The sequence below is a fragment of the Geosmithia morbida genome, assembly GCF_012550715.1.
Source record: "Geosmithia morbida isolate 1262 chromosome Unknown scaffold_2, whole genome shotgun sequence".
Lineage (NCBI taxonomy): Eukaryota > Fungi > Ascomycota > Sordariomycetes > Hypocreales > Bionectriaceae > Geosmithia > Geosmithia morbida.
In genome coordinates this window covers 1,379,862-1,391,182 of record NW_023336189.1, presented here as the reverse complement: position 1 = coordinate 1,391,182, position 11,321 = coordinate 1,379,862, and the positions used below count along the sequence as shown (strand labels likewise).

Genomic DNA, 11,321 nt, shown 5'->3' with positions numbered 1-11,321 from the left:
TAGGAAAAGGTCGATAATAGGATCCCCTCTCTCTCGCACACAACGGTGTGGCCGGTAGAGAGAAAGAACAATGGTACTGGAATGAAGAGCGGTGGTGGGCTTTGAACGGGATAAACAAGAGTCAGGGCCTTAAACCGTCCCAAGACACACGGCGAAAAGAGGGAGCAGAGGGAAGAAGTGAGAGGTCTCCTGCCTCGTATCCGTCCCCTTGAATCTCCCGGCCAAATGAATGGCCAAGGCAATGGCGCGATGCCCACTTTTCCCTCTACTGTGACAGCATGCTTTATTATTAGGCCTTGAGCCTTGGCTTAAAGCAGAGCGACGCGGCCGGCCGAGAACTTGACTGGGGCCCGGAAGGGTACGTACTGGGTACGTACCTTTGTCAGCGTCCTCTACACGTGACTTTTCCCTCAGTGAAACCTGATCAGCCCGTGATTGGGCCGCTGGCAAACCCACCAACTTTTTTTCGAAGCCTGCCCTACGCACACAGAATTTCCGGATTTTGGCCCTCATCCAGACCATCCCTCTCCATTCAACGTCCAATCAACCCCGTCACGGCACGAATCGCAGGTACGATCCCCCCGACCTTCAGGACATACTCTTTTGCGCTTGGAACCTGGTGTTTCTCTTCTTCTTTCCTCCATCGCAAGAAGAAAACGGATTTGCTTTGCCCGCGCGCGCTCCCCGCTGTTTTGTCTTGTTGAACGTCGTCACTAAATTTCCCCCCTCGCCGCGCACAGAAATGTCGACCAAGCCCACCGGAAAGGCCCAGCGTTCCGCTATTGCGGACGTTGTCACCCGCGAGTACACCATCCACATGCACAAGAGGGTACGTCTCCCTCTCTCATGGAAGAAGAAGGCATTCTCGAGAGTACCGACCAAACGCAGAAGAACGGAAGGGCTCTTTCTGCTGGCTGTCGAGGGAAGGGAATAGCAAAGCTAACGCTGGAATTTTTCTCTCATCATCAACAGATGCACGGTGTCACCTTCAAGAAGAGGGCTCCCCGCGCTATCAAGGAGATCAAGGCCTTCGCCACTAAGTCCATGGTACGGAATTTCTCTCTGCCCTTCCATCTTTCTACAACCCTGGGGAGCAAAAGAAAAAGAAACCCCCGATACCATCACAGAGTGCGCAATGCTCCACCGGACATCTCCAACTAACGCAACACTTGATTTACAGGGCACCACCGACGTCCGTCTGGACCCCGAGCTCAACAAGGCCGTCTGGGAGCAGGGAATCAGGGGCGTCCCCTACCGTCTCCGTGTCCGCATCTCCCGCCGCCGTAACGACGAGGAGGACGCCAAGGAGAAGCTGTACAGCTATGTCCAGGCCGTCAACGTTAAGAACCCCAAGGGCCTCCCCACGGTCGTTGTGGAGGAGTAAGGGAAAGGAATAGAATGATTTTTTTTTCCAAACGCAAAACAAAAGAAAGTTTTCCTTATTATTTTTCCCGGTGATGGTATTCTGGGTGAAAAAAAAACTACTACAAAATGGCATTTCGGAGTTGCGATTGTTGGCATTCTAGCTTTGGACGTCTAAAAAAAAAACACAAAAAGAAGCTTGTTACTCCAAGGGCACAGGTACTGGTCGTGCATGCTCTCGTAACTTCGTGAAGGAGGGGAGGAAGATATGCCGTCTTGTTCCTGACTTTGTGGATGACACAAATTGTCGGCACCGACTGTCATCGAACAATTAAGAAGGGGTAATATCAAATAAAGGTCATGGCTAAGCGTACGGGAATCAGACGAGAGGGGATATCTGATGCGTTGACTTTGAGCCATGACTTGGCTGGCTCTGATGCAAATGCCATGTGAGGCTATCCTATCCCTGAACTTGAGTCGTAATAATCCATAGCACCACCAAAAAAAAGAAGGACTCCAAAATAAATAAAACAAGAAAAGTGTGAAAACCCTCCTATAATTAGCCAATGCTGCCTGCGAGATAATAAGGAATCAACAAGAAAAGAAGACGTCATTGCTCTTTTACTCGTCGTCAATGTCCTGGTGCCTTCCCGTCACCTTCTTCTGGAACTCCTCGGGGTCCTTGTCCCACAACTCGGCAGCCTCACCATTGAGAGGGGAGGCACTAAACAGCACAAGAAACATGTCAGTACAATGTTCCTCTACACCCCTTTATTCATATCAAGCAGAGAAATTTGGAGAGGAAGGGACGAAGGAAGGAGGAGGAGGAGGATGAGGAGGATGAAAACGCACTTGTTGGGCTCGCCAAGTAGACTCTGCAGACTGAGCAGGACAGTCTGGACATTGTAAGCGGCAGTCCACTTGTCCTTGAGAATGTCGAGACAGATGCGGCCGGAGAAGTCGACGTTGGGGTGGTAGATGGGCGTCTTGAAGAGCACGACGGGCGGGGCATAGGGGTAGTTTGAGGGGAAGGAGAAGCTCAGCTTCATGGTGAGGCCCTTGTAGGGAGTGTCGTCGGGGCCCTCGATGGTGGCCGTCCACGAGAGTAGGTTGCCGTCCGACGAGGGGAAGGCCGAGACGCCGGGGGCTGGCGACGTCATGAGTTGCATGAGCTCGGTTTGGAGTCTTTTTTCGTTTTTAACAGAAACGAGAAGGAATCAGCCTGTTAGCTCTCTTTTTCTTTCTTTTTTTGTTTCTCTCTCCCCCTCCCACATTTCCTTTCTTTTTTTCCTCTCATATACAAAGCATACCTCTTTGTTGTGCTCTGTGAGTCGGGTCCCTTGCGAACACCACCCAGCTTACCAGCCGGGACGTCACCCGGGGCAGAATTCTGGTTATCTTCGGCAGAGAAATCCATTGTCTTTTTTTTTCGTTGTTCTTTATCGAGACAAGATTAAAAAAAAAGATCGAGCTTCTTCTTTTTCGTCGTTCGTCGGATGCGATTGGGGGGGGCGCGGGGTTGGGGGGGTAAAGAGGAAAGCCAAGCAGAAGCAAAGCAAGGCAGGCAGGCGGTGAAGGAAGAACAAATAGGCAATTCGTCTTCTCTTCGTCTCTGTCAAAAGCAAAGCAAAGTCTCTCTCGTATGTCTTTCCGAGAAGAAGAAAAAGAAAAGGGGAGAGACACTACTAAGAAGGGGAGAAGAAAGTCTAGTCTTGGCAATTGGGCAAGAGGGAGAGAAGGAGGGGCGGTCTAAACTCAGCAATTGTCTTCTGTGATGATGGCAAGCGGCGGCGGCACCTTCTTTACCGCAGCAACGACGCAGCAACCACCTACTGATTAGTACGAGGACTACTCCATAACAAACAGAAAAAAAAAGGGCCTAGCAACCAACCAGATCAACTCGCTGTCTACAGGTGAAAACGCCGTCGGATTTCGATCATTTCACTTTACACGACCTGGACGCGACAGTATGCGACCCTGACGTGTATCCCATTCAGTATCACATCAGACGCTTCGAATAGACAGCCATTCCCACCCTTCTTCTCCCAGTTGCCTCTCAAAAGCTGGAGGTTTGTTTTTGAGACTCGACAGGTACTAGTTAGTAATTGAATTTTGGTTAAACCCCCCCAACCCCATCCCCTGGCCTCATGGTACGTTCTCTNCCGCCAAAGTACCCCTCCTCGTGATAGACCATGATCAACATCACGAGGCCGAGGCGGACTCGATCAAGGAAGAAGTCTCTCATGAATCGTTGCTGACATGCGACCTCTGTTCCAGTCGCAACTTGCCCCTCTCCCTCAGGACCTTCCCTTCCGAATCGTCTCCAAAACGGTAGGAAGGGGCGCATATGCATCGTGAGTCTTGCCTTCCTTCCTGCATACTAGTATACACGACTCTTCTATGTCTGCAACAACAAATCATCACGACGATATTGACCGACTGCTTCTAGTATAAAAAAGGCCGTACCGCTGGACGCCCCTACACCCGTCTTCGCCGTCAAACTGATTCACAAGGGCTACGCTCTCAAGAATGGCCGCCTCTCGTCCAAGCAGCTGGCCATGGAGGTCTCCCTCCACTCTCACATCGGCCAACACCCCAACGTGATAGAGTGGTTCGCCTCGGGTGAGGACGCCACGTGGCGCTGGATAGCCATGGAGTTCGCTGAAGGAGGAGACCTGTTTGACAAGATCGAGGCCGACGTCGGCGTGCGCGAGGACGTCGCCCAGGTCTACCTCTGCCAGCTCATCGGCGCCGTCAGCTTCATCCACTCCAAGGGCGTCGCTCACCGCGACCTCAAGCCTGAGAACATCCTCATGTCGCAGGACGGGGCGCTCAAGCTTGCCGACTTCGGAATGTCCACCATGTTCGAGTACAAGGGCCAGCGCAAGATGAGCAGCACCATGTGCGGCAGCCCACCCTACATTGCTCCCGAGATTCTGGCCTGCGGTCGTGTCGACAAGACTTCCTCCAGCGCCCCTACAAAGTACTCGCCCGACCTCGCCGACATTTGGTCCTGCGGCGTCATCCTCTTCGTCCTGCTGGTCGGAAACACACCTTGGGATGAGCCCTCGCCTGATAGCTGGGAGTTCAGCGAATACGTCCGCACCGGTGGCAAGAGCTCCGACGCCCTATGGAAGAACATCCCCCAGGAGGCCCTCTCACTCGTACGCGGCATGATGAACGTTGACCCTCAGAAGCGCTTCAATTTCAACAAGATACGGCAGCACCCCTGGTACACAAGACGCAACCCCTTCCTGACGTCCGAGGGCAAGGTCTCGGACCCCCTCAACCTCGCCACCAGAATGCTCGAAAACCTCCACATCGACTTCTCCCAGCAGCCCAACTCGCAACGCGACCCGGCCACGGACGATATGGATCTCGACACAGGCCTCAACGCCGGCCGCTTCTCCTCGACCCAGCCCGAGGCTCCCATAACGCCCATCACAGACATCGACTGGGACTGGGAACGCCCGACTCTGCGGGCTGCTGCCGCCCCGGCCTCGTCAGTGCCCGCGCAAGGACAAGGCGTGGGCCGCGTGCTCCCCAGCTTCCTGGCCGATGAGCCGTCCATGTCACAGTTTTCGCTCAACCCAGGCCCCTCGATGACGATGACCCAGCACGCACGTCGCTTCGCAGACATCTGCCCCCAAGAATCCCTGACACGCTTCTTCTCCCACGTCCCCCCGGCACACCTCGTCCAGATGCTCGGCGACGCCCTCCACCACCTCAACGTGCCTCTTGCGCCCGTCACGCCCAACCTCTACAGCAGCGATGTTGCCACCATCAGGGTCAAGACGCTAGATGGGCGGCAGCAGAACTTGCACGGTGAGGTCAAGGTCCATAAACACAACCTGGTCGACGGCGAGGTGCTCGACGTGACCTTTGTAAAAATCAAGGGTGATCCGCTCGAGTGGCGACGCTTCTTCAAGAAGGTCGTGGTGCTCTGCAAAGACGGCGTGTATGTCCCAGAAGCTTAGAAAGATGACGGACCGCCGCCTGCCGGTCGGCAGGAACGCAGAACCTCGAGGAAATCATGGACAGATGAAGATAGAATGCTGAACAGAAACTGGAATGAAACACGATAATGCCCCGAACGCATCTCATCCCATCAATGCGCCGCTCATGATGATTGTAGCAGACAGGCAGATCAACGACGGTCTTACGCAGCCTGGGGAGCCTCCTCGTTATTCTGATCGGTCCACTCGAAAGCTGCTTTCCGATCAGTCATAGGCTGAGGAGAGAAAAAGAGAGAGGGAGAGGGAAAAGATGCTTACCCTGACGACACATGGGGCACTGTCCCCTGGCGGCTTCCTGCTTGATCCATTCCATGATGCAATGCTGTGAGTTTTGAGGATAGGAGTTAGCTCGGGATGTCGCCTCAGCGCCGAGATGTGGGGGCGAAGAACAAACCATGTGGAAGCTGTGACCGCATTTTCCGGCCACTGAGGAGATTTCGTTAGCATGCTGAGCACTCATGCCGGCCCGTGATGCTGCGTTTATACGATAGAGGGAGAGGCACGGGGAGGGGTGAAAGTGGAATACAGGAGAAGAAAGGACTCACATAGACTGCAGCTATCGCCGGGAAACTTGCATGTCGGGCACGTCCCGTCAAAATGGACCTGGCAGATACCGCAGACGTCGTCTTCGGAGATGTCCCATCGCCAGGTTGCGACTGCGTTCCACTGTTTGATGGTGACCTTCATGATTCTGTACGTGCGTGCAAGGTGTCGAATAAGATGACTACGGGTTGCGCGTTGGATGCTGAGGTTCAAGCAGCTGTGGTCCGTTGGTGATGGCTGTTCACTAGTGGTGGTGATAATATTATGGAGTTGGCCATAAACAATGAGCCTCATCTTGCGTAGAAAAAGTCGCCATCCTGGACTTATAGCGGGGCAGCAGCGCGCGTAGTCGCGTTTGTGGCCTGTACCTGGTCCTGTATATTAATTATCACAGGGCTCCATCGCTCTCCTCCCCCCCCCCCCCCCCCCCCCCCCCCCCCCCCCCCCCCCGCGGTGTCTCGGGGACCGAACCTCATTCCGGGGGGGGCTGGGCGTCAGAGTAGATTCATCGCAGGGATTACAGCATATACGATAATATGATGGTCTCTTATATGACGCACAGATATGTCAAGTTTTCTCTGCTTTATGTTTGATCAATTCAGAAGAAGTATATTTTTGTTCATCCTCCTCCCTTTCCAAGGAAGAAAAGAGAGGTTGAACGCCAGGCTCTTGACTAGTACGTCGTACTATATTGTGTGTGGTAGTGTGCGCTTATCCAGCCTAGAGGTATGGATAGTGCAGTTGTCGAGAGCCCCGTCATCGGTTCCTTCTTCCATTGGTCGAAGCTTCCCCCCCGCAGCTTCTGTAGGCCCGAAGCTCCCTGACTTTTTCTTATCAAGCACGCATGTTCCAAACTCCACCGCCGACCCCCAACCTCGTACAATCCATCTTCTCCTCTCATCTAGCACCTCCACGTCGTCAGAGACTCGAATTAATCTCTGTCAGCTAGCACGCAGATTCTATATACAAACGCATAACCTTCTGAAAGCTTGCCTGGTGCAAGTTTGAAATCAATCGACCAGATCCCTTGTCGGGATCGCGGGTCTTGCAACATCTCCGAGACGACTCTCGATTGAAAGAGAAACGAAAAAGAAAAAGAAAAAAAGAAAGAAAGAAAAAGAGAAAAAAAGAAAGAGAAAAAAAAAAAAGACGCCCTCTCACGACCGACCCAGACACTCTAGGCCATGGCCATTGCCCTCCTTGTCCGCCCCGCGTGGGTCGCTCCCGCGGCAGCCTTTGGACAGGTGCGCACGTATACCACGCGCGGCCTGTCGTCATACCTGGTGACGCCGACAGAGCTCAACGAGGCCATCAAGAGGAACGCTCCGTCCCCTATCAGCACCGATCCTCGTACCATACCGCTCTGCGCCTCTTGGTTCATGCCCAACGCCGGCCTCAAGGGCATAGATGTGTACCGCCAGCAGCGCGTGCCCAAGGCGCGCTTCTTTGACCTCGACAAGGTCTGCGATAAGCGCAGCCCGTACCCCCACATGCTGCCTGACGCAAAGGGCTTCGCCGCTGCCATGAGCGAGCTGGGCATCCGAAGGGACGACGAGGTGGTGGTCTACGACTCGCAAGAGCTCGGCATCTTCAGCGCGCCCCGCGTCGCCTGGACCCTCAAGGCCTTTGGCCACCCCCGAGTGCACATCCTCAACAACTTCAAGCTCTGGATCGAGCAGGGCCTACCCACCGAGTCCGGAGAGCTGTACACGGTCGAGTGCAGCACCTACCCCATTCCCGAGATGGACGAGTACTACGACCCCGTCGCCACCTTTGAGGAGGTCCGCGAGGTGGCCCGTGACCACAACAAGGAGGGCGCCGAGGGCGTCCAGATTCTCGACGCCAGGCCGGCCGGCCGCTTTGACGGCAGCGCTCCCGAGCCTCGCGAAGGCCTGTCCTCGGGTCACATGCCCGGATCCATCAACATTCCCTTCCCTGACCTGCTCGACCCGGAGACCAAGACGTACAAGTCGCCCGAGGAGTTGACAAGATACTTTGAGTCCAAGGGCGTCGACCCCGCCAAGCCCATCATCTCCTCGTGCGGTACCGGAGTCACAGCATGCATCATCAACGAGGCCCTCGAGATTGCCGGCTACGGGTCAGCCGAGACGAGAAAGGTCTACGACGGAAGCTGGACGTACGTTTAACCTCGCGCCGATCCACAATGATGACACGTACTGACTATTCTTCTTCTTTTCAGGGAGTGGGCCCAGCGAGTCCGACCATCAGACAACCTCATTGTCAAGAAGAGCCAGTAAAGCTGGCGCGAAAGGAGAAACAAGCAAATCGCGATAGCGAATAATTCACCACTCATTTTTTGGACCTTGCCGTTTTTCAAAAGCTTTCTCCTGCTTTGCTGTACGATAGGTCTGGCAAGAAGGGAGAGGGGGGGGGAGGATGCTCTCGCCTCTCCTGCAGTTTTCTGATTTTCCACATTTCTACTTTTTCAGACATTCATGACAGGAGTTTAGTTCAAGTTAGAGAAGTGTTTTTTTTTTCTTCTTTTTCTTTCCAGGCGAATGTGTTTCTTCTACTACTGCAGCTTCAGATGCGTGCCCTGGACCAATTTGCTATGGCCGGCGTGCAGCTTAGTAAATGCATTCATGCATCGTACCGCAAAATAGTAAGGGTTGACGTGGGACGAGTAAAGCTTGCAGTTTACTGTGTAAGCTGAATGGATATACTCCTGCCAGTCATGCTTGAAGGAGTAATAGTCGGTCAGTAACAGAAGCTCATCGCTCCATTCTCTCTGGGCCATGGTCGACCACATACAGCGAGTCGTACGAGTTAAGGTCCCGGAGAGAGAGGTACGTACCATGTGACAGTCAGGTAGGTGGGGCCTTAGTCATGAGAGCCCGAGGACCACGAAAGATACGTTAGGGCTCGTCTAACCCCGATTCGCACCTCTGGGAAAAGGTGAGGAAAAATAAACCCCCCAAAAAAGCCCCAGTAATTGTGGGAACCCCACCAAGAAAAAAAAGTTGTGTGCATTTTGAACCTCAGGTGTGCTCCCCCCCCCCCCCCCCCCCTCCCAAAACCCCCCTTTCCACCCCCTGCAAATCCCCCCCCCCCCCCCGAGGAACTCGAATCCATATTCCTGTTCCCCTTTCCATTTCGGAAACGACAGAAGCAACACAAAAAAGATGGCTGACCGTGGCACTTCTCGCGGCGGAGGTTTCGGCGCCCGCGGCGGCGACCGTGGACGTGGACGTGGACGTGGCCGCGGCCGTCGCGGCGGCAAGTCTGAGGAGAAGGAGTGGCAGCCCGTGACCAAGCTGGGCCGCCTGGTCAAGGCCGGCAAGATCAACAGCATGGAGGAGATCTACCTGCACTCGCTGCCCATCAAGGAGTACCAGATCGTCGACAACTTCCTGCCCAAGCTCAAGGACGAGGTCATGAAGATCAAGCCGGTCCAGAAGCAGACGCGCGCCGGTCAGCGCACCCGCTTCAAGGCCGTCGTCATCATCGGCGACTCCGAGGGTCACGTCGGCCTCGGCATCAAGACCTCCAAGGAGGTCGCCACCGCCATCCGCGCCGCCATCATCATCGCCAAGCTGAGCGTCATCCCCGTCCGCCGCGGATACTGGGGTACCAACCTCGGTGCTCCCCACTCTCTTCCCAGCAAGCAGAGCGGCAAGTGCGGTTCCGTCACCGTTCGCGTATGTTCTCTTCTTCCCTGGTCACTGCAATCCTGATATATTACCTCCTCAACCCTCGTGATGGTCGCATATATATAACTACCTGAGAGAGCGGGGGAAAGAGGGGGAAATATATATACATATGTATATATGTATACTAACCAACATCTGCAGCTCATTCCTGCCCCCCGTGGTACCGGCCTCGTCGCCTCCCCCGCCGTCAAGCGCTTCCTCCAGCTCGCCGGTATCGAAGACGCCTACACGTCGTCCGCCGGATCCACCAAGACTCTCGAGAACACACTCAAGGCCTCGTTCGTAGCCGTCACCAACACCTACGGCTTCCTCACCCCCAACCTGTGGAAGGAGACCAAGCTCATCCGCTCGCCTCTCGAGGAGTTTGCCGACTCTCTGCGTGCTACCAACAAGCGTTACTAAGCTCTTTTTGTCTTTCTTTTTTTTCCACTTTTTAAGAACAAAGAAATTCATTGTTTTTTCTTAAAAAAAAAAAAAGAACGTTTTAACGTCTCAAGGTAGCAAAGTAGAGTTGAATGGATGACGACAAAAAAAAAGGAGGATTGTAATGGGAGGGGGTGGGGTGATTGCCATTGCCCTCTCAAAGATCTTCTAGGGGAGGTTGATTTTGATGGAGGAGTTTTTTCTCTTTTTTTTATATTGCTCTCTTCCTGAATGATGAAAACTCTCTCCCACGTTTTTCTTCTGCATGGTTGGCCTGGTCAGGACTATCTTGAGATTAAAGGCTATTTGAAGAAATACTTTTACGGCTTTATGGTCTGAATTGGCATGAATGAGAGGAGAGGAAAAGTAAATAGACATCGTTCTGACTGCTGTGCCGCCGTTCCATGTTCCTGCTGGATGACGGGCGGCTTGAAGCTGAAGGGTCTTCATCCTTTGCTCATGGCCCCTGCCTGCAGTGTAGGTATTATAGGTGATCCGGACGACGGCGTCGATGCCACGCACCGTCTCATGGTGATCGTAACTACCCTGTACCCTGTACCTGTATCTCTGACGTTTGAAATATCTGACCAGGATCCCAAGATGGATAAGACGTACCTGTGGATATGATCTGTGTGGAGCAGACACGCAGGTTAGGAGTATACAATATGTCGTCCAGTTGCTCGATCATTAGTCTGTGGCACATCTCATCTCCTGCGACTATTGAGAAGAAGTACAGATCATCACCGTCTGCCCAAACTCATCCAGGAGGTGAGCAGACCTAGACCCTGATCCAAATCTCGGGTGATTTCCCCGTCGTCCCGAATCTTGGCAGAAACCGAGTCAATATCGGTCTACATGACCGAGTACAGATCATTAACACTGCACTCTGCAATCCGTCACCCGTACCATCGCAGTCATTATTTACCGCTCGTACATGTAAGCCTGTATGTAATAGACAAGGTAGGCGCGGAGAGGAGCTGATACGGGGAACTACTACTAGTACTACTACTGTACGGGTGGCTCAAATTCCTTCTCTCTACCAGAGTACGGATTACAGGTACACGAGTATTAGACAGGTACAGATAAACCCGTTCGGATAATCCGTTCAGGCATCAATGCTCTGCTGCGAGGCAGACTGTATTCGATCGCAACATCAACGATCAAGATGCAGCGACGATGTCAATACATGCACTTGGATGGACACTCAGCTCCCCCCACCCCTTTTTTTTCTTCTTCATTTTCCCCCCATGTACGAGAACCCATACGCAGTACCTAATCAAAGTATGGACGACATGCATACTCATAC

General features: G+C 53.5%; 6 protein-coding genes across 6 annotated transcripts; 4 read left to right on the top strand and 2 right to left on the bottom strand.

Annotated features, from left to right (window-relative positions):
- Window positions 1–742: 742 nt before the first annotated feature.
- Window positions 743–1,384, top strand: GMORB2_4060 (large subunit ribosomal protein L31e; the record flags this gene model as incomplete). Its single annotated transcript, XM_035466036.1, has 3 exons — window positions 743–829; window positions 973–1,047; window positions 1,181–1,384. The coding sequence occupies 3 exons, from the start codon at window positions 743–745 to the stop codon at window positions 1,382–1,384; spliced, it is 366 nt and encodes a 121-aa protein (XP_035323873.1).
- Window positions 1,385–1,983: 599 nt separating this feature from the next.
- On the bottom strand, window positions 1,984–2,779 carry GMORB2_4059 (ubiquitin-conjugating enzyme E2 C; the record flags this gene model as incomplete). Its single annotated transcript, XM_035466035.1, has 3 exons — window positions 1,984–2,064; window positions 2,328–2,547; window positions 2,673–2,779. The coding sequence occupies 3 exons, from the start codon at window positions 2,777–2,779 to the stop codon at window positions 1,984–1,986; spliced, it is 408 nt and encodes a 135-aa protein (XP_035323872.1).
- An 842-nt stretch (window positions 2,780–3,621) lies between these two features.
- On the top strand, window positions 3,622–5,339 carry GMORB2_4058 (serine/threonine-protein kinase CHEK1; the record flags this gene model as incomplete). Its single annotated transcript, XM_035466034.1, has 2 exons — window positions 3,622–3,716; window positions 3,812–5,339. 2 exons carry the CDS (start codon window positions 3,622–3,624, stop codon window positions 5,337–5,339), a joined length of 1,623 nt encoding a protein of 540 aa, XP_035323871.1.
- Window positions 5,340–5,521: 182 nt separating this feature from the next.
- GMORB2_4057 (anaphase-promoting complex subunit 11) lies at window positions 5,522–6,065 on the bottom strand (the record flags this gene model as incomplete). The annotated part of the gene is made up of 4 exons (XM_035466033.1): window positions 5,522–5,571; window positions 5,637–5,700; window positions 5,773–5,804; window positions 5,924–6,065. The coding sequence occupies 4 exons, from the start codon at window positions 6,063–6,065 to the stop codon at window positions 5,522–5,524; spliced, it is 288 nt and encodes a 95-aa protein (XP_035323870.1).
- A 1,040-nt stretch (window positions 6,066–7,105) lies between these two features.
- On the top strand, window positions 7,106–8,179 carry GMORB2_4056 (thiosulfate/3-mercaptopyruvate sulfurtransferase; the record flags this gene model as incomplete). The annotated part of the gene is made up of 2 exons (XM_035466032.1): window positions 7,106–8,058; window positions 8,122–8,179. The coding sequence occupies 2 exons, from the start codon at window positions 7,106–7,108 to the stop codon at window positions 8,177–8,179; spliced, it is 1,011 nt and encodes a 336-aa protein (XP_035323869.1).
- An 885-nt stretch (window positions 8,180–9,064) lies between these two features.
- GMORB2_4055 (small subunit ribosomal protein S2e) lies at window positions 9,065–9,994 on the top strand (the record flags this gene model as incomplete). The annotated part of the gene is made up of 2 exons (XM_035466031.1): window positions 9,065–9,580; window positions 9,734–9,994. 2 exons carry the CDS (start codon window positions 9,065–9,067, stop codon window positions 9,992–9,994), a joined length of 777 nt encoding a protein of 258 aa, XP_035323868.1.
- Between the last annotated feature and the right edge of the window lie 1,327 nt (window positions 9,995–11,321).